At 47.9% G+C, this 26,942-nt stretch overlaps 1 protein-coding gene across 2 annotated transcripts in view; it reads right to left on the bottom strand.

Moving 5' to 3' along the window:
• Nucleotides 1-4,688: 4,688 nt before the first annotated feature.
• MPP2 (MAGUK p55 scaffold protein 2) overlaps nucleotides 4,689-26,942 on the bottom strand; it is a 34,780-nt gene continuing 12,526 nt past the window's right edge. For both annotated transcript variants that reach the window (XM_035135600.2, XM_035135601.2), the window contains exons 4-11: nucleotides 26,624-26,851; nucleotides 12,169-12,300; nucleotides 11,641-11,746; nucleotides 10,769-10,837; nucleotides 10,511-10,672; nucleotides 6,937-7,139; nucleotides 6,131-6,259; nucleotides 4,689-4,865 (exon numbers count right to left, since the gene is read on the bottom strand). In XM_035135600.2, coding sequence (XP_034991491.2) covers nucleotides 4,689-4,865; nucleotides 6,131-6,259; nucleotides 6,937-7,139; nucleotides 10,511-10,672; nucleotides 10,769-10,837; nucleotides 11,641-11,746; nucleotides 12,169-12,300; nucleotides 26,624-26,851 — 1,206 coding nt within the window. The remainder of the gene's footprint in view (nucleotides 4,866-6,130; nucleotides 6,260-6,936; nucleotides 7,140-10,510; nucleotides 10,673-10,768; nucleotides 10,838-11,640; nucleotides 11,747-12,168; nucleotides 12,301-26,623; nucleotides 26,852-26,942) is intronic.

Raw genomic sequence — 26,942 nt, 5'->3', positions numbered from 1 at the left:
AGGGAATCCGTTCCAGAAGCCCGTTCAACTTCCAAAACAAAGTGTGACTTCCGGATTGGCTGCAGGAAGCTCTTGCAGCCAATCGGAAGCTGCGGAAGCCACATCAGATGTTCGGGTTCCAAACAACGTTTGCCAACTGGAACACTCACTTCCGGGTTTGCGGCGTTCGGGAGCCAAGATACGACTGTATAGGAGGGAAGGGGGAAAGCTTGGCCTTTCCAGATATTGGTGGATTTCAGCTCCCATCATTACTCAGCATCGGTCATGGTGGCCGGAACCAGTGGGAGTTGGGTTCTGACAACATCCAGAGAACCACAGCTTTCTCATTCCTGTGGTATATGATGGCAGTTTCGAAGCAGATTAGCAGATGCCTACTAATATTCCAAAACCAGAGAGCTGTGCTTTTTCTCCTCCTAGGGATGAGCAGGTTTCTTCTGAAATGCCCTTTATTGTTCGAGGAGGGGGCGGGCGGGCAGGTTGCTTTGCCTCCTTGTTCCACAACTTCTACATTTCAATTTATCTCGACCCCAACTGGGGTGGGTGGGTTACTGGGTGTGCAGTCCGCAGCAGCTTTCTGCATCACCCCCTCCTTATATTTGCGAAGCAGAAGAAACAGTCCCCACCACATCAATAGCAACCACTCACAGAGTATTGCCGGGTGCTTGGTTGGTGGGAATTGGAAAATCTGAAGTGATCAACAAATGTAAGAATCAGAAACGTGTTTGTGAGCAAGGGGCTGCCTGCAGCTCTGGGCTGGGTGGAATGTCAGGTCTGCATAAACCAGGCATCCCCAAACTTGGGTCCTCCAGATGTTTTGGACTACAATTCCCATCATCCCTGACCACTGGTCCTCTTAGCTAGGGATCATGGGAGTTGTAGGCCAAAACATCTGGAGGGCTGCAGTTTGGGGATGCCAGGCATAAACTGATAACCGCAGACCTCCTCAACAAGATCACTGTAGCCCTTAACTCCAGACCTGCTTATCTCCTAAGGAAAGTTGTTGAGCAAACAATGAGGGGACAAGGAAGATCAGAAGATCCTGTTTCGCAGCCTTGCTATTGTGGAGTGGAAATTCCTGACTTCCGCCATGTCTGAAATACATCTTGATATATGTTTGGTAGAAATAGCGGTGTGTTTCAGCTCTCGGGGTCCCGCTTGCCCCACCAGCACGGTGAGAGTAAGCCGGAACGCACTGCGGTGATTTAATAAATAAATGTTCTGTTTGATGGACAACTGGACTCTGCATCTTAGAATCATAGAGTTGGAAGAGACCACAAGGGCCATCCAGTCCAACCCCCTGCCAAGCAGGAAACACCATCAAAGCATTCCTGACAGATGGCTGTCAAGCCTCTGCTTAAAGACCCCCAAAGAGGGAGACTCCACCACACACTCCTTGGCAGCAAATTCCACTGCCGAACAGCTCTTACTGTCAGGAAGTTCTTCCTAATGTTTAGGTGGAATCTTCTTTCTTGTAGTTTGAATCCATTACTCCGTGTTCGCTTCTCTGGAGCAGCAGAAAACAACCTTTCCCCCTCCTCTATATGGCATCCTTTAATATATTTGAACATGGCTATCATATCAGCCCTTAACCTTCTCTTCTCCAGGCTAAACATGCCCAGCTCCCTAAGCCATTCCTCATAAGGCATCTTATTGGCTGTCCAGGGTCTTGGGTACTGAACCCCAATATTTTCCCCAACAGTATCAATGCACTGCCCTCCCCTTGCAGCTTTGTACATGAACAAGTGGATTTTATAGTTACTGGGAAAGCACACACTTGATTACCAGCAGGTGGAGTTATTGCTATTGTTATTTTCTTTTCAAATTAACGCTGGGTTTTGCAAGAAACAGGAAAGCTGGCCAGGGCCTAAAATTCAGGTAGCACACACTCTTACAGTTGATTCTTGCTCTTGCACAACAAACCCTCTGCTCCCTCCCTCTCCCCAAAACTGGACTTCTTGCAACAAGGATGGGGAAATGCACGAGAAAGTGAGGGGCCACAATTGCTTGGTGCAACATGGCTTTCCACAAACAAAAAATGCTCCATAAATAACCAACAGTGTCTACCTTCTCCCCACAAACGTTCTGTGAACAAAGTAGGAGGAATGCTCATAATACAGTGGGGAGAGTGTGCTGGGGCCATAGCTGCCAAGTCTCCCGTATTCCCCGGGAAACTCCCGTTTTTCCAGCCGTACCCAGCTGGGAAAACGATTTTTTTTGTTTTCCCCCGGTTTACTTACCGGCTGGGGGAGGCTCCTTCTGCGCATGTCTGGAGTCTCTGGACATGTGCAGAAGCGATTTCTGGCACGGCGGCCATTTTGGAACTGGGCGGAGCATGCTCAGAAGCGACTTCCGGTGCTGCTCTGCCCAGTTCCAAAATTGCCACAGCGCGACTTCCGGCATGGCGGCCATTATGGAACTGGGCAGATCATGCTCAGAAGCAACTTCCGGTGCTGCTCTACCCAGTTCCAAAATGGCGGCCGCGCTACTTCCGGTCTGCCGATCCCTTATTTTTCCGGCAGGAACTTGGCAGGTATGGCTGGGGCAGCTAGCCTCTCTCCAGACTTACGGTATAAAGGGAAATTTCTCTCAGGGTCTGCCTGAGATGGGACCGTTTTGTTCTAGGTTTCTCTCCATCCTCCTCCCTTGCAAAGATACGGTGGAAAATATACTGTTTGGGCTCTGCCCCACGTTGCCCTGGTGACCTAGGACTCAGAATCATCTCAGAGGTGGGTGATGGGTGGGAGGGAATCGGGTTTCATTTTTTTTAAGGGGGGGTAGAGAAAGAAATTGGCATGTGGGAGAAGCACTGCAGAGAAGCTTCTTTTCTTTATCTGGCAATTTAAAAACTCCCCAAGTCCAAGGTTCTGCCCTTGCCCTGCAGCGGGTAGTCCCGCCAGTTAACAGCTGCCATAGAGTTGTGAGGTAGTGATTGTTGGTCCTTGGCAGGAGAAAAGGAGAACCCTGGAATTCGAGGGAAGCAACTGCAGGTAAACCTTCTGGGGAAGAGCCAAAATGGTGGGGGAGGAACCAGAGGATCTCCTTTAGAGGCAACGGGAAAATCCGGGGAGCAGACTCCACGAGGGGAAGGAGTGGGCTTCACGTAGGTGCAGACGAGAAGCAGCCTGTATTTCTGCGCTGCAGATTTTAAACGCCCGATCATCTGTTTTGCATTTTGATGTTGTAAAAAGGGACAACGAGGGCTGTGGGCTGCAGCAGCAGGAACAGCAAGGATTAGGATCAAAGATGACGGTAATTGCTATTGCTTTCTCTGGTGATTTTAGGGGTTTGTTTGCAAGGGGTGGGGCATCTTGGACAAGGTGTGCTCACGGTGCCCCCGGCCCCACTTCCCCTCTAAGGTGCCCACTCTCTTGCCCTCTCCCTCTGGGCCAGATCCATGCATCCACCTACAGGGAGAACATAAGGCTATAGCTCTATGTTCTTAATCAGGCACCCCCAAACTCCGGCCCTCCAGATGTTTTGGACTACAATTCCCATCATCCCTGACCACTGGTCCTGTTAGCTAGGGATCATGGGAGTTGTAGGCCAAAACATCTGGAGGGCCACAGTTTGGGGATGCCTTTCCTAATGCTTGGAGGCAAGAAGTCAGCTGAGGAGCAGGGAGGTAGTGGTGGCCCCATTGCAAAGATGTGGGACTTGGCAGGTGCCCCCCAACACTGATCCCTGATGCCAGCCCTGAGTTTCCCTAACAGCCGCCCTACGCTGCTTTCCTAATAGCAGGTCAGCTTCCCGGAGGCTGGAGAAGAACAACTTCCTAGCTGATACGACGCTAATCCAACCATAAGCCCACCTTGCCCAGTGTTGCCTAGGAGAGTTGAAAGAAGCTCTTCTAAGAGCTTGGGGCAGGGAGAGGGGTATTTGGGGTGGCCGAGGGAAACCTAGGTTGCACCAGACACAATGCGCCCAACAGCTCTTTCGGGATATTTGCGGCGAGGGAGCCCGCCTCTGCAAACAGCGTAAAACAAAAACAAACCGTATTAAATAGCCCCATTTTACAGGCAGCTAAACTGAGGCCGGAGGATCTCGCTCAGCCGCCAGCCGCCACGGCCCAAGGGAACAAGTCCAAGTGCAAAATTCCCACCGCCAGGCTATCTTGCGTCACATTCTTCCTTGTCTCGCTTACAAACCTTTCAGGCGTTCCTCTGCAGTTTTTCAACACCCCGCAAAATCTTGTGCTGACCAAGGGTGGCAAGGCGTCCGCCCCTCCCCTCCCCTCCAATCTACTCAGCGTGGTATGTTCAGTGGGGGCAAGGGGGGCAGGAGGGGGGGCAACAGCCCAGGCTACCAGTTCCTTTGGCAATATTGAGATTGTGGTCCGTCGACAAAGCTGTGATTTTGGCAGTGAGTTAGCTGTGGCTGGAAAGGCGCTGTGCTCCCACCCCACCTCTTCCGCCTCACCCAATCAGAGGAGCCGGCCACAATTAGGTGGGGGAGCCGACAGGGCAGGGCATTGTGGGTAACTGGTAGCCTGGCTCAACCCCTCTGACCAACCCCCACGTTCACCATGAGATGAATTCTTCCTTCGTTGCCAGCAATGGGGAGAGGGTGGGGGAGAGCATGTGCTGGGTGCTGCAGGTTAAAAGATCTGGGTTTCTTGGCCAAGTGAGGAGGAAAAAGCCGATGCTCTTGAGGCTGTGGGGAGGAGGAGGAGGAGGAGGAGCGCTGTCCCTCTAGTAAACCCAGCTGACGGGGACCCACTGCGGTTCGCTGTGCAACTTCTCCAAGGCTTCCTGCAGCTGCTGGAATGTCTGCTCCATGTTGTCGTTGACCAAGCAGAGGTCAAAGTAGTGACCATAGCCCCGCTGGATCCGGCAGCTCTCGTCAACCGTCCGCTTCAGGTCGGCATCCTGGCAGGACACGAAAATAATAATAATAATAATTATTATTATTATTATTATTATTATTATTATTATTATTTATATACCGCCCTATACCTGGAGGTCTCAGGGTGCTTCACAGAACAAAATCAAAATATAAAACCACAAAATATATCATCAAAATAAAAACAACAACCCAACAACCCTAATAGTCTCCTTTCTTCTAACTCAGGGGTCCCCAGACTTACCTGGCTTTGGGCCGGAGGGCGGGGGATTGCGCGCCCATGCGCATGCGCGCACACACTTACTGGCGCGGTGGCACACTTCCAGGTCGGAAAAAGCGCCGGAAATTGTTTGTGCGCATGCGTATAGGCCTCCCCCGACCCGGAAGTGCACCGGAAATGACCTCTTCTGGGTCGGGAGAGGCCCATACGCATGCGCACAAACGATTTTTTGTGCTTTTCTCCGACCTGGAAGAGCGCCGCCGCGCTGCACGCCGTAAGAGTGGGCGGCGGCAGCGGGCGGCAGGGTCGTTGCGGGCCGGATTGGGAGGCCAATTGGGCCGCATCTGGCCCGCGGGCCATAGTCTGGGGACCCCTGTTCTAACTTGAAGCCATTGGTTCAGGTCCTACCCTCCGGAGCAGGAGAAAGCAAGCGTGCTCCATTTTCCATGTGACAGCGAGTCCTTTAGATATTTGAAGATGGCTATCGTATCTGCTCTTAATCTCCTCTTATCCAGGCTAAACGTAACCAGCTCCCTCAACCACTCCTCATAAGGCTTGGTTTCCAGACCCTTGATCATATTAAAAAAAGGTAAAGGACCCCTGACAGTTAAGTCCAGTCGCAGAAGGCTCTGGGGTTGCGGCGCTCATTTCGCTTTACAGGCTGAGGGAGCCGGCGCTTGTCCGCAGACAGTTTTTCCGGGTCATGTGGCCAGCATGACTGAGCCGCTTCTGGCGAAACCAGAGCAGTGCACAGAAACGCCGTTTACCTTCCCGCCGGAGTGGTACCTATTTATCTACTTGCATTTTTGGCGTGCTTTCGGACTGCTAGGTTGACACAGCAAGGGGAGCTCACTCCGTCACGGGGATTCAAACCCTTCTGTGTTACACTAGGGGTTATTGTGGAGGGACTGGCTCCCCCCCCCCAGCCAAGTTCTGTGCAGGAGGTGTGTTTGGCAAGGCTTCCTCCAGAGGCCTCCTCCCTTGCAGCCACTAGCCCCAGCTACTGCTACCCCTCTTCCTTGCCACTGCTTCTGCCTGCTTGCCTGCCATGCGGGCATTGAGGGGACTCACCGCAAGCTGCTTGGTTGCCACACCGTTCTCCAGCGCTGCCTTGTTCATGGCTCGAAGGGTTTCAAAATCCGGTGCCTCAATAAACACCACGTACGGGACAAACTCCGCTGTTCTCAAAACTTTCACAGCCTTTTGACGCATCCGAGAGAGGGGGGAGAAAGGGGGGAGAGAGAGGAGAGAGAGAAAGAAAGGAAAGAAAGAGGAAAGAAAGAAAGAAAGAGGAAAAAAGGAAGAGAGAAGAGAGAGAGAAGGAAGGAAGGAAGGAAGGAAGGAAGGAAGGAAGGAAGGAAGGAGGGAGGGAGGGAGGGAGGGAGGGAGGGAGGGAGGGAGGGAGGGAGGGAGGGAGGGAGGGAGGGAAGGAAGGAAGGAAGGAAGGAAGGAAGGAAGGAAGGAAGGAAGGAAGGAAGGAAGGAAGGAAGGAAGGAAGGAAGGAAACTGACTTCCAGTACTGCAACACTGATGAGAGTCAAGTTGCAATTCTGTACAGTGGTACCTTGGTTTAAGTACACAATTGGTTCCGGAACTCTGTACTTAACCTGAAGCGTACTTAACCTGAAGCGAACTTTCCCATTGAACGTAATGGAAAGTGGATTAATCCGTCCCAGACGGTCTGCGGAGTACTTAAACTGAAAGTACTCAAACCGAAGCGTACTTAAACCGAGGTATGACTGTACTTACAAATGATGTGACCTGAATAAATCATTGCATTGCAACCAGGAAAGGTTCCTGGCACAGCCGACCAAGGGAAGACTCTCTCCCTTCTCCTCCCTCGTTCCCAACCCTTGGAGTGAGAAAAGAGGCAGTACCTGGGGGTTCACATCCAGAATGCACATCTTGCCTGACTCTACGACTTCATGGATAGAGTCAATCTTGGTCCCATAGAGGTTTCCTTCATACTCGCCATGTTCCAGGTAGCGGCCTGCTTTGATGTCTCCCTCCATCTCACTCCTGGTTACAAAGCAGTACCCCTGCCCGGACTTTTCATGCTCCTTGGGTCTCCGCGAAGTATCTGCAGAAGCACAGATGTACAAAGAAAGATCACCCAGAAACTGAAACTGGAGATGGGATCTAGTGAGAAGAGAGTGAGGTCAGGACAAGTTTGTGGTTCTCTGCTATATTATTATTAGTATTAGTATTAGTATTAGTATTCCTTCAGTAGCACCTTAAAGACCAACTAAGTTTTTATTTTGGTATGAGCTTTCGTGGTATCTGAAGAAGTGTGCATGCACACGAAAGCTCATACCAAAATAAAAACTTAGTTGGTCTTTAAGGTGCTACTGAAGGAATTTTTTTATTTTGTTTCGACTCAGACCAACACAGCTACCTACCTGTAACTAGGATTATTATTATTATTATTATTATTATTATTATTATTATTATTATTTATACCCCACCTATCTGGCTGGGTTTCCCCAGCCACTCTGGGCAGCTCCCAACAGAATAATAATAATAATAATAATAATAATAATAATAATAACAATAAAGCAATAAAACATCAAACCTTAAAAACTTCCCTAAACAGGGCTGCCTTCAGATGTCTTCTACAAATCAGATAGTTTATTTCTGCTACCTTCTGATGGATTAAATCAATGGAATAAGCCCCTGAAGATTGTCCTGAACTCTCCCTGCTCACCTCCCTATCACCAGGGATGCTTGAAGAATTCGATCTTCCAGCAGGGACTGACCTCAACTGCACCATCCAGACTAAAGTGTGGGTGGAAACTTAAGGTAATCCTTTTGTCAGATTTTGTGATGCAATTCTTGGCTAAAGACGTATCAAAATGCATTTCACAGTCTGGGATAAAAATACATTTAAAAAGGCATATTGCAAGCGAAAGTGTGTTTATAATTGCACATTCTGTGAGAAAACACGTTTTGTGAAAAATTGCGGACTGATACTGTCAGGGAGTTATTGCGGCTACTCCCGAGTAAAGACGCTCTACAGTGGTACCTCGGTTTATGAACACAATTGGTTCCGGAGGTCTGTTCATAAACTGAAGCGTTCATAAACTGAAGCAAACTTTCCCATTGAAAGTAATGGAAAGTGGATTAATCTGTTCCACATGGTCCGCTTAAACTGAAGTGTTCATAAACTGAAGTGAACTTTCCCATGGAAAGTAATGGAAAGTGGATTAATCCGTTCCAGACGGTCTGCGGAGTACTTAAACTGAAGTGTTCATAAACTGAAGCGAACTTTCCCATTGAAAGTAATGGAAAGTGAATTAATCTGTTCCAGATGGGTCCGCGGCGTTCGCAAACTGAAAATTCATAAACCGAGGTGTTCATAAACCGAGGTTCCACTGTAGTCCATTCTGTCTTTAAGGGTTTTATTGTGCATATTATTTACAGTGCAGAGATAGCAGAAAGCATGACCTCCTGGTCACTCTCAGAATCCGGCAATGGCGCCCGTCTGCTTCGGGGCCAGCATAATAGCCTGGGGACCCCAAAACGCCGCCCCTTTGCCCTATGTTTGGGCACGTGCCTCAATTCAGGCGCCGGAAGGAGCAGTGCCCCTTCTTGCCCTGGCCGGCTGGGGCAGTGCCTAGGCTCCGACGCCTCCCTGAGCCGTCCCTCCTCCACTTGTTGGTCAGAGTGGTGCAGGGGCTCTGACGCCTCGCTGAGCCTTCCCTCCTCCATTCCGCTTCCCCCTGACCCACTGCTAGTGCTGTCGCTGGGCGAAGTGCTGATCAATAGTAGAAAATGCACATTGAAGTGTTTGACTACGACTTGGGAAACATGGCTTCAAATTGTCACTCAGCCAAGAAGCTCGCTGGGCAACCTTGGGGCTACTCACTGCCTCTTAGCCTAAGCCACCTCACAGGGTTGTTGTGAGGATAAAAATGAGGAGGGAGAGGACCATAAATGCTATCCTGAGATCCTAGGAAGAATGGTAATATATAAATGTAAAAATAAAGGAATAAAAGATAACAAGCATCTGGGTACCATGACGGACGCAAAGTGGGACAGAACTTTAAGAAAAGATCATGGCATTGGGATTCGATGGGCACTTTCTGTGCCAACTTTTAAACGTTTGCCTGCTGGAAACTTTTCTATTTCTATTTTTGCAGAAAATTAAGAGTCCATCCCCCACAAGGGTCCACTAATGTTTGCCTTTATAACGCCTTTGCTTTCAACACTTTTTGGTAACTCTCTATAGTTTTCCAGTGTGGTTTTATATATCTCCAGTGTTGCAAATCACTGTGATGTATTTTCATGATACAGCAGTATATGAATATTATTATTATTATTATTATTATTATTATTATTATTATTATTACAAACAGGGACTTCAAATAAAGTCCTGACCAGAGAAGAATGGCAGATCAAGTTGGTGGATTATGCCGAAATGGCAAAAATGACCGGAAGAATCAGAAATCAGGAAGACCAAACTTTTTATAAGGAAAGGGGGAAATTCATAACTTATCTTAAAGACCATTATAAACAGTTAAAATCATTAGTAGGATTGGAATGTCACTTGTAGTTTAACGGTGAATTTTGGAAACAATGGAGAGGTAAAAGATTTGGATTATCGTAAAAGATGGCAGGAGGAAATGATTAATAATAGGAACCGCAAAGGGGAGGAGGGGAATTCAGGAGATTCTTTCGAATCTTGTATTTATGTTGCATGTTGGATATGTGACTGTAAAATTTTAATCTGAAAAACCAAATAAACACACACACACACACACACACACACACAAATATTATTTTACAAATAAATCAAGGTGTGTGAAACGGACCCGGAAGAACGGATCCATCCATTCTTAACACAAGATGCAGGACTCTCCTTCGCATACACACACAGACCCAGGGCAGAGTGCAACAACAGAACTAGGATCTGCCAGGATGTTAAGATGCCCTCCGTGCCCCCGTGTCTGGAGTACATGTTTCCCAGCTACATAACACAGTAAGCATAGGTAATGAAAAATGAGGCGTTATTGAAAAAACAAACAGATAGCTCTGGATGGCTCCGGCATCATTACTCAAGATGACCCTTCTGAAGACTGCTTCTGGGCATGACAGAAGGTATTGAACTTACGCCTCTTACGCCTCTTGTTTGCTTCCTGTCTAGCAACCCTCCCATTCGCCGACTCCTTGGACTTATTGGGTCAGCTCCAACCTGTTCCTGGTCTGAGAGGCTGAGTCTATTCATGCCTATTTGTGCTTACTGCAAGCTTTGGCTGTGTACTAGCCTGCTCTCAGCTACTGCCTTATCAGCCAGCCTGTCAAGGTCAGGAAGAGCCGAAGTCTGCAGCTGCTGGCTCTCCCCTGATTAACATCTAAACCTCTCTGTTCCTGGCTGCTTTCTGCAGTTGGCTGCAAACCTTTGCTTGGAGCTGGCTCATTCCTGACACCCTGTCTGCAATCAGCAAGACTCACACGGGATGGTGGTTCCGTACTGCGACTGGTCAGACATGATGAGTTTGTTCTTAAGACTGCGCCGGCCAACCCCCTGAGCCCCGATCAGCACCAAGGTTTTTCTGCGGAAAGGAGGCATGCGAGCCACTTCCTCATAGATCAGCAGCTCGTGGCGGTCGAACTCTGAAGTGAGAGGGAAAGAAATCACCATTAGCCATTAACACAGAGGAAGCATGGTTGGGCGACGGAGAAATGTGAAGACATGCCAAGATCCCTTGCCTGCATTTTTTGTGGTCAGATACATCATCCTCTTCTTCTTCTTGCTGCTGAGGCTTCCGCACAAGGCACCTGCCAGGAGAGGGGAAAGGAGCCACTAAGCAAAGCTGCAGAGAAAGCTATCGCACGTGTGGAAGAAGGTGAGAGTAGGGGCACATTCACATGACGCACCTTTAAAGCACCACAATGCCACTATAAATGGCCATCGCTCCCCCCCAGGGAATTCTGGGAGCTGTAGTTTGTCAACAGTTCTTAGAAGAACCTTTACAGTGGTGCCTTGGTTCTCAAACTTAATCCGTTCCAGAAGTCCGTTCCAAAACCAAAGCATACCAAAACCAAGGCGTGCTTTCCCATAGAGAGTAATGCAAAATGGATTAGCCGTTCCAAACTTTTAAAAACAACCCCTAAAATGAATGGCAAAATCAGACAGACCTCAATGTAGCACTCAGAATGGAAGTGTGGCACTCAAATCCGAAGCGTGGCACTCATATGTTCGGCTTCTGATAAAAGTTCGCAAACCAGAACACTTTCTTCCGGGTTTGCAGCGTTCGGGTCCCAAGTTGTTCGACAACCAAGCCGTTCGAGAACCAAGGTACCACTCTATTCCCCTCTCAGAGCTAGTTCCCAGAGTTCCCCAGGAAGACAGATTGACTGTTAAACCACTCTGAGAATTGAAGCTCTGGGAGGGTCTCCTAAGAATTCTCAGCATCCTTGACAAACGGCAGCTCCCAGAATTCCTTGGGGGAAGAAGCCACGACTGTCTAGAAGTGCTGAGAGTTGTTAGGAGAGTCCGATTTCCCCTCCTCAAACCGTTTTACAATCTCTGTCTCTCTTCCCAGGGAACTCTGAGAACTGGGAGGGGCTGTGCCTTTTACCTGATGAGGGGGTGACTTCGAGGTCTCGCTTCACAAAGGCCTTGCGTTTCTCTTCCAGCAGCTGGCTCGGGATCAGACCTGCACTGCCGCCTTCCACGTGGCAGGCCTGAAACAACCAAAGGTTAGTTCTGAGCACCCGGGCGGGTGGGTAAATTGCAGGACCCAAGATCCTGGAAAAAGCATTTCCCCCCACAAAGACACGCAACCCATTTTCTTCATTCTGACATTTTTAGAAGTCGCAGTGTTAATAAAAGAGCTGCAGTAAAGTAGAGGTGGAGAACTCATACAGACTTGGTTTTTTTGCCTAGGAATTGCATTCCTTTCTAGGACACCTAAACATGCAGGTGTCTAATCCTGTCTCGCATGTAGCCATTCTGATTTCCCTGGCTAGTTCTGGCCTAGCTGCCTACGGACTGATTTCTTGGCAGCAAACAGCTCTCCCTGAACATCACCCATGCCTAATCCCATGAACATGCACCCTGGGCCTGATCCTGCCCATGGCTCATTTATTTGACACAAGGTCCATACCTGCCACCAGTTGGGGTCATCCTGGTTGACGATCTGGAGCAGGTCCCCGGCAATGAACTTCAGCCCAGCTTCCTTACATGGAATGAGGTTGTCAGAGGCTGGGTCATAGTCAAAGTGGGCCTTCACAAACACCTAAGGAAGGGGAAGCAAGGTGAGATGCGTCGGGAGGCTCTGGAGTGAGGGAGGATCCAAGAGGGGTGGACACCACGAGCCAGCTAAGATCGAAATAAAGTGGGCTTGCAGGTCACGGTAGACTGTGGCATTGACACCAGAAACCATGGAATTGAAAACAGGAAGGGATGAAAGATACGTATTACGGGAAAATGCAAACAGGACAGTTCAACCCATCTCACGTCTCCAGTTCTGTGGGAGATAGCTATGCCTGTCCCAATCCTGCAACAACAACAACATATAATGATGATGATGATGATGATGATGATTGTTATTATTTATTATTTATACCCCACCCATCTGGCTGAGTTTTCCTAGCCACTCTGGGCAGCTCCCAGAAGAATACTAAAAACACAATAAAACATCAAATATTAAAAACTTCCCTAAACAGGGCTGCCTTCAGATGTCTTCTAAAAGTCAGATAGTTGTTTATTTCCTTGACATCTGATGGGAGGGCATTCCACACGGTGGGTGCCACCACTGAGAAGGCCTTCTGCCTGGTTCCCTGTAACCTCACTTCTCACAGGGAGGGAACAGCCAGAAGGCCCTCGGAGCAGGAAATCAGTGTCTTGGCTGAACGAAGGTGGTGGAGACGCTCCTTCAGGTATACTGGACCGAGGCCGTTTAGGGCTTTAAAGTAAAAAAAAAAATATCTTCCAGTATCACCTTAGAGACCGTTACAGGTAGGTAGCCGTGTTGGTCTGAGTCGAAGCAAAATAAAAAAATTCCTTCAGTAGCACCTTAAAGACCAACTAAGTTTATATTTTGGTATGAGCTTTCGTGTGCATGCACACTTCTTCAGATACCAATGACAAACTTAGTTGGTCTCTAAGGTGCTACTGGAAGAAAAAAAAAATTGTTTCGACTACGCCAGACCAACACGGCTACCTACCTGTAACTAGGACTTCAAAGGTCAGCACCAACACTCTGAATTGTGCCCGGACACGTACAGGGAATCAATGTAGGTCTTTTAGGACCGGTGTTATATGGTCTCGGCAGCCACTCCCATTCACCAGTCTAGCTGCCGCATTCTGGATTAAGTGTAGTTTCTGGGTCACATTCAAAGGTAGCCCCATACCACCAGCCCCTAAACCTTCCCAGAAAACCTATAGCAGGGCAAAAGAAGAGGTAGTGGCATCAGGTATTTCTGTGCCAGCCTAAGCTGGTAAAAAACACTCCGGGCCCTGCCACCACCCGGGCATATCCAGGCGGGTTGGGTCCAGCTGAACTCCCAAACAGCCAACATGGTTCTTCAGGAGTGCAATTCCATTTAGGACTAACTGCAAAAACACACACACAAACCCCCCCCCCCAAAAACACCTGAGCATCAGCTTGACCTGCAGAAACCAGTGAAATAAATAACTTGCAGCACAGAGATGAGCAAACTTAGCCTGCCCTGTTTTTTTGCAAATTAAACTACAGCTCAGAAACTTGGGGGAGTTGGGGAGTCGGCAACACGAGGCTTCCTAGCCAAGCTGAGGCCTGGCACCCTTTTCTTTAGCAATAAATTGCTGGTGTTCATTGTAATGTTATCGCTACAAACACCTCCTCCCTCCTTGTGGACTGGAAAGAACAATCCGGCAGTCAGGGGACAAACCCAGCAAGCTGCCGAAGCAAGAGCATGGCCAGTACAGTACTCATTTTGCTCTGTTATCTTCAAACAATAAATCCTGGTGGTGGAAGGCAGCGAGGAAAAAACACTAGCCTCTCTCTCTCTCTCTTCATTATAGACTCCTTTTATTTGCATTTGCAGGAGACACACACTGCTGACATCTCCTGGGAAACGGATCATATATGAGCTGTCTGTCGAGAGAGACCTTTCACTCGTCCCCCTCCCTGCCCAATCTGAATGCATGCGGGGACAAAAATCACAGAAGGACATTTGCAAAGAAACTCAGGGGCTCAGCGCTTGAGGAGTGGCAAAGGGACAAGAGAACCCCAGTTCAGGCTCTCTCGACCCCTTGCAGCCCCCACCCCCCACCATTGAATCTCAACAATGAAATGTTGTCGGAGATCAAACTTGGCTCTACTTCTCACAGATCAGGGGAAATGGGCTAAGGCACTGGCTGGTCAGGGATGTGGGAGAAATGTGATTCCGTTTCCTTTAAAAATGTTTTCCTCAAGACATTTTCATGGATAACAAAGCTACAGAGATCATCTCTGTTTTCAGTTCGTAGAGACTTTTTCTACAGCTCGGTTCCATTTGGAGCGAGACATGGCTATTGTAGGCATTGCGAGTCTGGAGAACTTAAAACACTTGCACTTTCAGGAAACAATACGCAAAGCGAAACCCAGCCATCTTTTAAAATGTGCACTGAATGTTGCAGTAAAGTACCCCTGGACGGTTAAGTCCAGTCAAAGGCGACTATGGGGTTGCGGCGCTCGTCTCGCTTTCAGGCCGAGGGAGCCGACGTTTGTCCACAGACAGCTTTCCGGGTCATGTGGCCAGCATGACTAAACCGCTTCTGGCGCAACGGGACACCGTGACAGAAGCCAGAGCGCACGGAAACGCCATTAACCTTCCCGCCACAGCGGTACCTATTTATCTTCTTGCACTGGTGTGCTTTTGAACTGCTAGGTTGGCAGGAGCTGGGAGAAACCCAAGAGGCTCTGAGGTTTAGACCACAGCGCCACCCGCATCCCTGAATGTTGCAGTACAGTCTCACAGATGTGCATAAATGCAATCTAGGATCATAGAGTCATAGAGTTGGAAGGGACCACAAGGAAACCTGACAGGTGATAGCGGACTGTGTCCTCCACTGGCACCTGAGGGCAGAATGCTGCTCCCCCCCCCAGCATTTGCCTTCTGAGGCAGCCTCCTCATTCTACCTAACAGCAAGGCCGGCTCTGAATATATCCTCCCCCCGTTGCTTCTCCGCTCTATGTTATTCCCTCCCAAAGCCCTTGAGCAAGTTATATATTATCTCTCCAGATAGAGGGAAAGATTGAGGTGGGGAGGCAGAGGAGGGTTGTGTAATAAGTTAATGTGTCTTCCCAAACACACACACACAGAGAGACATGCCCCTGCTGTCTTTTTTTAGGCCACTATTTGGGCTTGTTGGTGTGAAATAATCCTCTTGGCTTCCACAAAGCAGGAGGATTATATTCACATGAAAACAAGCAGCGCTCGTCTCCATCACCACCACTCACGTCATCCTTCCCCCCACCCCCCACCCCGCCGCCCGCTTTTGGAATCAGCATGGGCTTTGTGACAAGGAGCTGTTGCTGCTAACTCATTACACAATCCCTCCCTCTGGAATGCTTCTAGCACCGCCAGACATTACTCTCAAATCCCCGCCTGCACCATCGCAACCGGGAGAACACTCGAGTATTCCAGGCAGAACGCACGTAGGCCCTACGTTTTATTCCCTGCGTTTCACGTTTCATGCTGAAGCGTTCCCACAGAGCGATTCCCGGGTGTACTCCGAAGACTGGTGGATAGCAGAGGGATGCTGCAAGTATTCTGCTACCCATGTTCGGAGGATAACACCTCTGACAGCAGGGCTTGAATCTGCTCCAGATTTTTAGCAAGAATCAAGTGTCCACGTTTACCAGGAACAGTTCCCCTGTAAATAGATGTCTATTCTAGGCTGAGACCCTACCTGCCTGCAGACTGTCTAGCAAGAGTGGTGCATGCTCTAGTTATCTCCCGCTTGGACCACTGCAATGCGCTCTACGTGGGGCTACCTTTGAAGGTGACTCGGAAACTACAACTAATCCAGAATGCGGCAGCTAGACTGGTGACTGGGAGCGGCCGCCAAGACCACATAACACCGGTCTTCAAAGATCTACATTGGCTCCCAGTACGTTTCCGAGCACAATTCAAAGTGTTGGTGCTGACCTTTAAAGCCCTAAATGGCCTCGGTCCAGTATACCTGAAGGAGCGTCTCCACCTCCATCATTCTGCCCGGACACTGAGGTCCAGCACCGAGGGCCTTCTGGCGGTTCCCTCATTGCGAGAAGCCAAGTTGCAGGGAACTAGGCAGAGGGCCTTCTCGGTGGTGGCGCCTGCCCTGTGGAACGCCCTCCCAACAGATGTCAAAGAGGAAAACAACTACCGGACTTTTAGAAGACACCTGAAGGCAGCCCTGTTCAGGGAGGCTTTTAATGTTTAATAGATTATTGTGTTTTATCTTTCTGTTGGAAGCCGCCCAGAGTGGCTGGGGAAACCCAGCCAGATAGGCGGGGTATAAATAAATTATTATTATTATTATTATTATTATTCATTACACTTTGTGAGGGTGAGCCATTGGCACCATTCTTCAGAGTTTAGTTCCTCTCCAATGGCATCTAGACATTAAATCTCCCAGTGAATTAGTCAATACAGTGGGCGCTCGGGTTGCGAACGTGACCCGTGCAGGAGGCATGTTCGCAACCCGCAGCATTCACAACCCGCAGTGCCGCATCCGCGCATGCGCGGGTCGTGATTCGGCGCTTCTGCACATGCGCAAAGCACAATTTAATGTTTCTGCGCATGAGCGCCGAAACCTGGAAGTAACCCATTCCAGGACTTTCGGGTTCGGCACGGTGTGCAACCCGAAAACACACAACCTGAAGCAGCCGTAACCTGAGTTATGACTGTATATATCATCCCTACTGTGCTGGGAGAGCAAAGTGTCATGCACTGGTTTTTACATATGTTTGGCCGTGACATACCATGCCAAAGCATGGCTTAGCATGACCTGCGCTACTCAGGGCTATGTCATGCTCTGGCTGAGCACTACATCTATCTATCTAACATCTATCTACCGGTATCTATAGGTTTTCAAAATATTCATTTAAGCAACCTTGAATCCATGACTTCCCTTCTTCTCTTTCCATGGTTCATTTTGCATACCATACATCCCTGCACATTTTACATGATCTAAAGGGTAAAGGTAAAGGGGCCCCTGACCGTTAGGTCCAGTCGAGTCCGACTCTGGGGTTGCGGCGCTCAACTCGCTCTATAGGCCGAGGGAGCCAGCGTTTGTCCGCAGACAGCTTCCGGGTCATGTGGCCAGCATGACAAAGCTGCTTCTGGCGAACCAGAGCAGCGCATGGAAACGCTGTTTACCTTCCCGCTGGAACAGTCCCTATTTATCTACTTGCACTTTGATGTGCTTTCAAACTGCTAGGTGGGCAGGAGCTGGGACCGAGCAATGGGCATAGCTGCCAAGTTTTCCCTTTTCTCGCGAGGAAGCCTATTGAGCATAAGGGAAAATCCCTTAAAAAGGGATAACTTGGCAGCTATGGCAATGGGAGCTCACCCCGTTGCAGGGATTCGAACCGCCGAGCTTCTGATCAGCAAGCCCTAGACTCTGTGGTTTAACCCACAGCGCCAGTGGGGAAATGTTGTTTCTTTTGCTTGCTTAAATGCCTAAGAAGCATTTTACCCTTTTATAAGTCCACCGCGGAGCACTACATCTAAACCTTGGGCTTGCATCCTCAAGACAAACACATAAGGCAGTAAACCAAGAAGAAATCTTTGTCTGCAGCGAGCAGAACCATGAGTATGGGCCTGGAAAACATGCTAAGCCAAACCATGGCTTAGTTGGCCCAGCAGGACTGAGGACGGCTACAATTTTTGATTTGGCTAAGCTACGGTTTGGCTTAGCATTACATGAAAACTGCATCACTGGGAGAGGAGACGGTGGAATCCCAAAGGAAGCCTCAACAGTATTTATGTGCATATGTGGCTACAGCAGCAAGGATTCTACATGCACAGAAAAGGAAGGAAGGAAGGAAGGAAGGAAGGAAGGAAGGAAGGAAGGAAGGAAGGAAGGAAGGAAGGAAGGAAGGACACACTCCAAAGAATAACGTTTGATGAAAATCTTGGAACAGGTAGAGATGGCAAAACTGACGGCACTGATGAAAGATACGAATTTAGAATCTTTTAAAGAAGACTGGAAACCGTTCCTAGTCTATATAAAAAGTTATTTTCCATACATGAGGACCACAGCGGTGTCTGAAGTGTAAGAAAACGGCAGAACATATTGAGAAACATGTCACAGAGGATGGAATCAGATAAAGAGGAAACCTAAAATGCAATTGTATGCGATTTGGGTTATAAGCATTGATGCTGCCCGAGTGGGAAATCAATAGTATTTTTTAATACAGAGGAGCAAATGTATCTTTCTGTACGGAAAAAGAATAGTACAATATTATTATATGTATTAAAGAAGAACTGCTTCACTATAGGGAAATGATGTTTCCTTGTACAGCTTTAGTTTAGCCAAAAAAACATCAACAACCAGCCATCAGCTGCTAAGGCTGCTTTTAAAAGGCTGCAAAATACAGAATAGATCCTATGGAATAAAGAAGGGGTGGGGAACTGGATGCAGCTGGTGGGGGGTGGATCCTTATCTCCACCCCCCTCCCCTTGCAGGGCCAGCCACCTGTCAATCACCTGACGTCACCATGACATTGGGTGACCCATTTTCCTTTGGCTGCGCAGTCTGAAATCAAAACATCTGTAGGCAAAGATACGGCACAGCACAGGGCCCTGGAGTGGAATAGTAATAATAATAATAATAATAATAATAATAATAATAATAATAATAATAATGTACCCCGCCCATCTGGGCAGCTCCCAAAAGAATATTAAAAGCACAATAAAACATCCAACATTTAAAAAAAACTTCCCTAAACAGGGCTGCCTTCAGATGTCTTCTAAAAGTCACAGATAGTTAGGGTTGCCAGACTCAATAGAGGACAGGACTTCTGTGCCTTTAATTGCCCTGCTCTCTTTTGAGTCTGGAAACCTTAAAGAGAAACCAGCAGACCCTTTGCTTGGAAATTAAACAAAGGGTCTGCTGGTTTGTCTTTAAGGTTTCCAGACTCAAAAGAGAGCAGGGCAATTAAAGGCACAGAAGTCCTGTCCTCTATTGAGTCTGGCAACCCTACAGATAGTTGTTTCTTTCCTTGACATTTGAAGGGAGGGTGGGGATGAGAATAAGGATGTTGGAAATAAGGAGAAGAGAATCAGTTTACTTCTGGTCCATGTCACTGTCACTTATCTTAATCCATAGTTCCACTCTACCCCATTCCTGCATTAAACTGCATTTTTTTTTAAAAAAAATCTGCACAAAATTCTGCATTTAAATAAACATCTTTCCCCTTGCAGTACACACATTCCTCTCAAAATACACATCCCTATACAGTGGTATTTCTACTTACGAATTTAATGCGTTCCGAACGCACATTCGTAAGTCAAAAAAAATTGTAAGTCGAATCCCATAGGAATGCATTGGCAGAAAAAAATCGTAAGTGGAAGCAACCCTATCTAAAAATTTGTAAGTAGAAAAAATCCTATCTAAACCGCATCCAAAATGGCGGACGGAGCTCCATTCGTAAGTAGAAACATTCGTAAGTAGAGTTATTCGTAAGTAGAGGTACCACTGTATGTATTTTCACTCAACATGCACCATATGGTTTTCTAAATGTATTTTGGTATCTGCCATGGTCCAACCGGAACATTAGTCCAAGAGTTACAGAGCAGGTTGATTCACATCAAAACTTGCAAAGATCAGGAGTCTTTTGAGGCATTTCCAGTTAAATGCTACAGGGTACAGAAGCAGCACCTCCTCTCTGCTTACTTTGATGCTGGTTTAGCTTCCTTTTACCCTGCCCACCTTAAACTAAAGTATTCTGCAGCTGGTTGCAATTTGATGCAGAGTGCTGCCCCCACTTGGGCTGAAAAACAATACCTGCTTAATTGGGAGTTAACTCCCGTTCGTTCAGCGCAATGGACCTTACTTATCAGCAGTGTCTGTATATATGAATGATTCAAAGTATCGGTGCTGATCTTTAAAACCCTAAACGGCCTAGGCCCAGTATATCTGAAGGAGCGTCTCCACCTCCATCGTTCAGCCCGGACACTGAAGTCCAGCTCTGAGGGCCTTCTGGTGGTTCCTTCCCTGCGAGAAGTGAGGTTATAGGGAACCGGGCAGAGGGCCTTCTCGGTAGTGGCACCCGCCCTGTGGAACGCCTTCCCATCAGATGGCAAGGAAATAAACTATCTGACTTTTAGAAGACATCTGAAGGCAGCCCTGTTTAAGGAAGTTTTTAATGTTTGATGTTTTATCGTGTTTGTAATATTCTGTTGGGAGCCGCCCAGAGTGGCTGCTGCATTCTGGATTAGTCGTAGTTCCCGGGTCACCTTCAAAGGTAGCCCCACGTAGAGCACATTGCAGTAGTCCAAGCAGGAGATAACTAGAGCATGCACCACTCTGGCGAGACAGTGAAGTGGGGAATCTTCTGTAACTGCAGAAGGGAATTCCACAATTGGTTCAGTACCTTGCACAGGGAGCGACTGTGCTTCATGAAGGCAACCTCCGACTCACGAAAGGTGGCAAGAACGACACTGAGGAGAGGAGGGAGAAGCATGTTCGCCCCTGCCTCGTGCATTCCTACTATACACCATAGCAGGATGCCTGGAGAGGAGGTCTCAGGCAACAAATCTTATGTGGGAAGCAGAGATGGGATGGTCTTAGGAAGCAGAAAGCTTTTCCCTATCCTTTTCTTGCACCCCAAAGGACTAATGGCTGCGCCAGGGTCCCCTCCAAGGTGTGAAGTCCAGGATGGTTTAGGCCAGAGACAAATGGCTGAGGTAGAAAAGCGCTACCTCCTGAGCAGAAATTTGCTCGCGTCGACTTAGGCCTCACCCAGAACCAGGTTGCCGGGGGGGGGGGGGGGGGAGGAGGCTGCGTGACACACCTACACAGCTTCCCATGCTCAGAGCATGAGACGGCTATGCGTAATTGATTTGACACCTGCTCATTAAATTATTACGCCGCTATACCCAAAGCACCCAAGCATTGTCACTTCTGAACTCCGCTGCATGAGACAAAGGGAGGGACGCATGACAGAGCAGAATGGAAAAGTCACTTGGCAGAGGAGGAATGGAGCAGAGAGGGACACGGACATTGGCTGAGGCAGCAAATTTCTCTCTCTTTCCTTCCCAAAGGGTTGCAAGAGATGAGGAGTTACAGCCCTCAGCCTGGCAGGCACAAATCTGTATTTCTGTTTTTACCCATTAAGTCTGTTTGAGCCATTTCTGAATTAATCTGTGATTAGCATAAATCCTATGCAAGGGAAAAAAGCTGCATGTGACTGATTGATTACATTATAAGACTGCTGTAACTTTCCCACACACAGGAGACGGTGTAACTTGGTCTCCTGTCATGTGATATTCTTTGTTCTGTTTCTACTTTCACTTTTTGACTGAATGAGAGTGATGGCGTATACACTTAACCATCATTCTCTAATAAACGTAGTTAAAAGCTATGATTGTTTGCTGTCTTCTTTACCGAAGCCAGTGGCAAGAGAAAGAATATAGGGCTTCACACCCCAATATTCTAACAAAACTCTCCATGTAAGTATTCATTTAAATTTCTACTTCCTTTCATATTCAAAAAAGCATATATATTTTTATCTCCAATAAAGCATTTAAATACGTACAGTCGTACCTTGGAAGTCGAACAGACTTCCGGAACGGATTCCGGAAGTCCGTTCAATTTCCAAAATGTTTGGAAATCAAAGAACGGCTTCTGATTGGCTGCAGGAAGCTCCTGCAGCCAATCAGAAGCCACGGAAGCCCCCTCGGACCTTCGGCTTCCAAAAACAGTTCGCAAACCAGAAAAAAGTCACTTCTGGGTTTCGATCTTTCGGGAGCCAAAAGGTTCGAGAACTAAGCTGTTTGAAAACCAAGGTACGGTTGCATTTTGATATGTTTATGTCACAACATTATAACTTCTGGTTTAAAGGCGGCGAATGAGTTATTTTAATAAATCCACAAACATTATGAGAAGTATGGAATCTGTTGGGTAGATGCAATCTGCACACTTGTCCAAGAGATACAAATCAAACCTAGAGGTGTTAATTTTGTACAGGAATCTGCAAAGATTTGGGGTTCTATTCAATGCAGCAATTCAAGGCAAGGGCTGCCAGACTCATGCCTGTAGGAGCCAATGCACACATGAGGGTCTTCATTTGCACCTCTGCACAGCGGCTCCCGTCTTTTGAGCTTTCTCCTAGAAAGTAAGTTCTGAAACAGAAATATGCAGATACCCTTTCAAGCATTTTCTGTGAAATGAGCAAGCCTGGCTGATCTAGCTTGCTAGTGTTTTTAACCAATGAGTGAAGTCAGAGCTGTGACTGATAAGGGAATTGTTAAGACAACAAGCAAGAGGAATTCCTGGGGTCCCAAAGGCCTGCTGTTTTCTCCTTTTTAATGCATTTGTTTCCTGCTTCAGTCTTACATTCCAGGCAGAAATTATGCTTCCTCTGACATGGAAATACAGTTATGAGGAAAGCATTGCCCAGACTGCACACTTTTTTATTTTGTGCCCCCACAGCAGCCATTTTATCACTCATGCCCTCAGAACTCTCAACATTCAAAATGTGTCCCCGGTCCGAAAAGGTTGGCGACCCCTGTGGCCATCAAATAAATAAATAAAGATGATAGATAGATAGATAGATAGATAGATAGATAGATAGGGATTAGAAACATCTAAGAAGACGCTGTAGGGACGTGGGTGGCACTGTGGGTTAAACCACTGAGCTTGCCGATCAGAAGGTCAGCGGTTCGAATCCCTGTAACGGGGTGAGCTCCCGTTGCTTGGTCCCAGCTCCTGCCAACCTAGCAGTTCGAAAGCACGTCAAAATGCAAGCAGATAAATAGGTACCGTTACAGTGGGAAGGTAAACGGTACTGCTCTGGTTCACCAGAAAAGGCTTAGTCATGCTGGCCACATGACCTGGAAGCTGCACGCCGGCTCCCTTGGCCAATAACACGAGATGAGCGCCACAACCCAGAGTCGGTCACGACTGGACCTAATGGTCAGGGGTTCCTTTACCTTTACCTAAGAAGACATACCAGGAGGTGGTATGTCCAACTGTGCTTGAATGCTGCCAGAAGTAATGGTTGCCAGATCATAATTCAAAGAAACGTGAGGAACATGGAGAGAGCCATGTGCTCAACTGTGGCTGGCATGGAGAAGGTTTCTATAGGGTTCCTTAGATTCATATATTTTATTTTATTTTAAGTTTGGATCTGCACACCACCTTAGGCGAGCTGAAAATCTGAGACGCAAACACAACAATGCATTAGTTATGAATAAATCTTCCCTTGTATCCATTGTGAGATTGACAGCAGGAGCCTCTGAGCAAGGCTATCTGTCATAACTCAGGACACACGAGAAATGCTTTATGCACCAGGAGTCATGGAAGATGAAGTGATCCTCTCCTTTGACAATCTCAGGAAGCAGCCAGAGTGTCAAATACTTTGGCATGTACTTCTGGAAGGAAAAATCCAAAGGATCTGCGATGAATCCACCCCCTGTTCCTGAGGTTTCCTTGCCTACAACCTGTGACAGTAACAGCTCTTCTCCAAAACAAACCTCCCTCTGTCTGGACACCCTGCCTTCCATAAAGCATGCAAGTCCCAGGGAGACCATAGACACTGCAGCCTGCCTCGGGTATGCACTGTGGCCTCATTCAGTTCAAGATGGAGTTCCTCCAGGGAGGTGAAACCTGGGATTTTTGCACCCCTGACTAAAGAACAAGACTATATCAGTTGTCAACAACCTCAGGTATGCAGATGACACAACCTTGATGGCAGAAAGTGAGGAGGAATTAAAGAACCTTTTAATGAGGGTGAAAGAGGAGAGTGCAAAATATGGTCTGAAGCTCAACATCAAAAAAACCAAGATCATGGCCACTGGTCCCATCACCTCCTGGCAAATAGAAGGGGAAGAAATGGAGGCAGTGAGAGATTTTACTTTCTTGGGCTCCTTGATCACTGCAGATGGTGGCAGCAGTCACGAAATTAAAAGACGCCTGCTTCTTGGGAGAAATGCAATGACAAACCTAGACAGCATCTTAAAAAGCAGAGACATCACCTTGTCGACAAAGGTCCGTATAGTTAAAGCTATGGTTTTCCCAGTAGTGATGTATGGAAGTGAGAGCTGGACCATAAAGAAGGCTGATCACCGAAGAATTGATGCTTTTGAATTATGGTGCTGGAGGAGACTCTTGAGAGTCCCATGGACTGCAAGAAGATCAAACCTATCCATTCTGAAGGAAATCAGCCCTGAGTGCTTACTGGAAGGACAGATCCTGAAGCTGAGGCTCCAATACTTTGGCCACCTCATGAGAAGAGAAGAATCCTTGGAAAAGACCCTGATGTTGGGAAAGATGGAGGGTACAAGGAGAAGTGGACGACAGAGGACGAGATGGTTGGACAGTGTTCTCGAAGCTACCAATGTGAGTCTGACCAAACTGCAGGAGGCAGTGGAAGACAGGAGTGCCTGGCATGCTCTGGTCCATGGGGTCACGAAGAGTCGGACACGACTAAATGACTAAACAACAACATATCAGTTGTCACTAGGCTTCGAACTGGTGCTGAGGCAACACTTCAGCTTGCTGTGCTAGCACTGCTTGCAAATGCAAAATCTTGCCTCTGACTCCAAAGTGCGCTGGCCAAGGTGCTGAATTTCATTCCACTCTGTTGCCTGCCTGTCAGAACCTATTACCCATCCTCGGTTAAGACTGATGGTTGTTCCCCGGATGACCCCCCCCTCGCGGCGGCTCGTTTTAGATACAGCATATAGAAAGTTTGGCCAACTTTCCCAATATTGCATAAAACAAAACGAAGAAATCACTGGCAACAGCGGCAAACAGAAAGCTGGGCAGCTTGCGGAAGTTAGCATGAGAACATTAAGAAGAGCCTGCAGGATCAGGCCCACCTTGTCCGGCATCCTGTTCTCACCGTGGCCAACCAGATGCTTGTGGGAAACCAGCAAGCAGGATCAGAGCACGAGAACGCTGCTCTCCCATCCTGTGGTTTCCAGCAGCTGGTATTCGGAACCATGGTTGCCTCCAGCTATAGCGGCACAGCATAATCATTGTGGCTAGTGAAAAGGACCCCTGGACGGTAAAGGATCCCTGGACGGTTAAGTCCAGTCAAAGGCGACTATGGGGTTGTGGCACTCATCTCACTTTCAGGCCGAGGGAGCCGGCGTTTGTCCACAGACAGCTTTCCGGGTCCTGTGGCCAGCATGACTAAACCGCTTCTGGAGCAATGGAACACCATGACGGAAACCAGAGTGCGCAGAAATGCAGTTTACCTTCTCGCCACAATGGTACCTATTTATCTACTTGCACTGTTGTGCTTTTGAACTGCTAGGTTGGCTGGCAGGAGCTGGGACAGAGCAATGGGAGCTCACCCCGTCGCGGGGATTCGAACCGCCGACCTTCCGATCGGCAAGCCCAAGAGGGGCAGTGGTTTAGAGCGTAGTGCCACCCGCTAGTAGCCATCTATAGCCCTCTACTCCATGATTTTTTCTAATCCTCTTTCAAAGCCACCCCTCCAAGTTGGTGGCCATCACGGCTTCCTATGTACTGCATGAAGAAGTACTTTCTTTCATCTGTTCTGAATCTTTCAGCAAAAAAAATCACAGCATCACAGCGTTCAAAACAGTCACTGGGGGAAAAATATATATCCATGCTATAAGGCTGCAAATATTGCTGGAGGGCCATAAAGGGTCCTTCGTGGCTCTCTTGTATGTTCCAGCTGTGAACACGAGAGCATCTGAGCAACACTTACAAATGCCAAGAAAGTCTCGATGCTCAGCACTTACAGTCTTCTTATCCGGCAATTTCCAATGACCTAAATAATTATCAGCGTATGGCCAAACATGCAGCTACCGAAAACAGGGGGGCTTTTAAAACCACTTTAAGCTTTCAAAGGTTTCATCGGTACTGACTCAACGTTTTGTTGGTTAACTAGTGGTGGTGGCCAAATTTAAATTGGTGGCCCTGCAAGTTAAGAGCACTTAACTTGTTTCCAGGGGCTATTTTAATTCTCGGCGTGTTCCTCCTGCTACAGGGAATGCAGAAGAAAATATTACAGACGGCCTTTCCTTTTTTGGAAAAAGAGCTTTGATAATTAATTCCATGGGACGTTATCATAGACTTCCTCCCAGCAGCTCAGAAAGGCACCAATACGGATGTTCTGATAATATGCAAAAAGAGAGAAGAGAGATAAATAATTGATGGATTCTTTAATCAGCCAACAGCGTAGTCATTATGATTTTAGGATGGGGAATCTTTCTGAAAGGAAGAGAGAGACGCAAGAAAGGAGTGGAGAAAGAAAGGCAAAGAAAGAATAAAGCAGAAAGCCTGCCTGTTTCAGTCAGAGATGACAATCACATTTTATCTTTCTTCCTGGCAGGATTGGGGGGGGGCAATTAGCAAGACCTTATTTAGCACAGGGGAGACAGTAACTAAATGATGGCGCCGCCTACCTGGCGAGGTGGATGTGGCTCCTGGTAACTGGGCAGGATCTTGAGCACGACGCTTCCGCTGGCATTTTTCAGCACCTCTTGCAATGCACGTGGGTCACTGCCCACCTCTTGCCCATTCACCTCCTTGATGATGTCGCCCACATGCAGCAGCCCCTGCTGGTCAATCATGCCGCCATGCAGGATGCGGGCAATGACAAGCTCGCCGCGCTCCACCCGGAACGTCACACCCTGAGGGAAGAGGAAAGAGAAACCAGCAATGCAAAGCAGGGGCAATGCAAAGAAGTTGTGGGTGATGGGGACAGGGCCCTAAGCCATAGCT

The sequence above is a fragment of the Zootoca vivipara genome, chromosome 13 (genome assembly GCF_963506605.1).
Source record: "Zootoca vivipara chromosome 13, rZooViv1.1, whole genome shotgun sequence".
NCBI lineage: Eukaryota > Metazoa > Chordata > Lepidosauria > Squamata > Lacertidae > Zootoca > Zootoca vivipara.
This window is presented reverse-complemented; position numbering and strand designations above follow the sequence as displayed.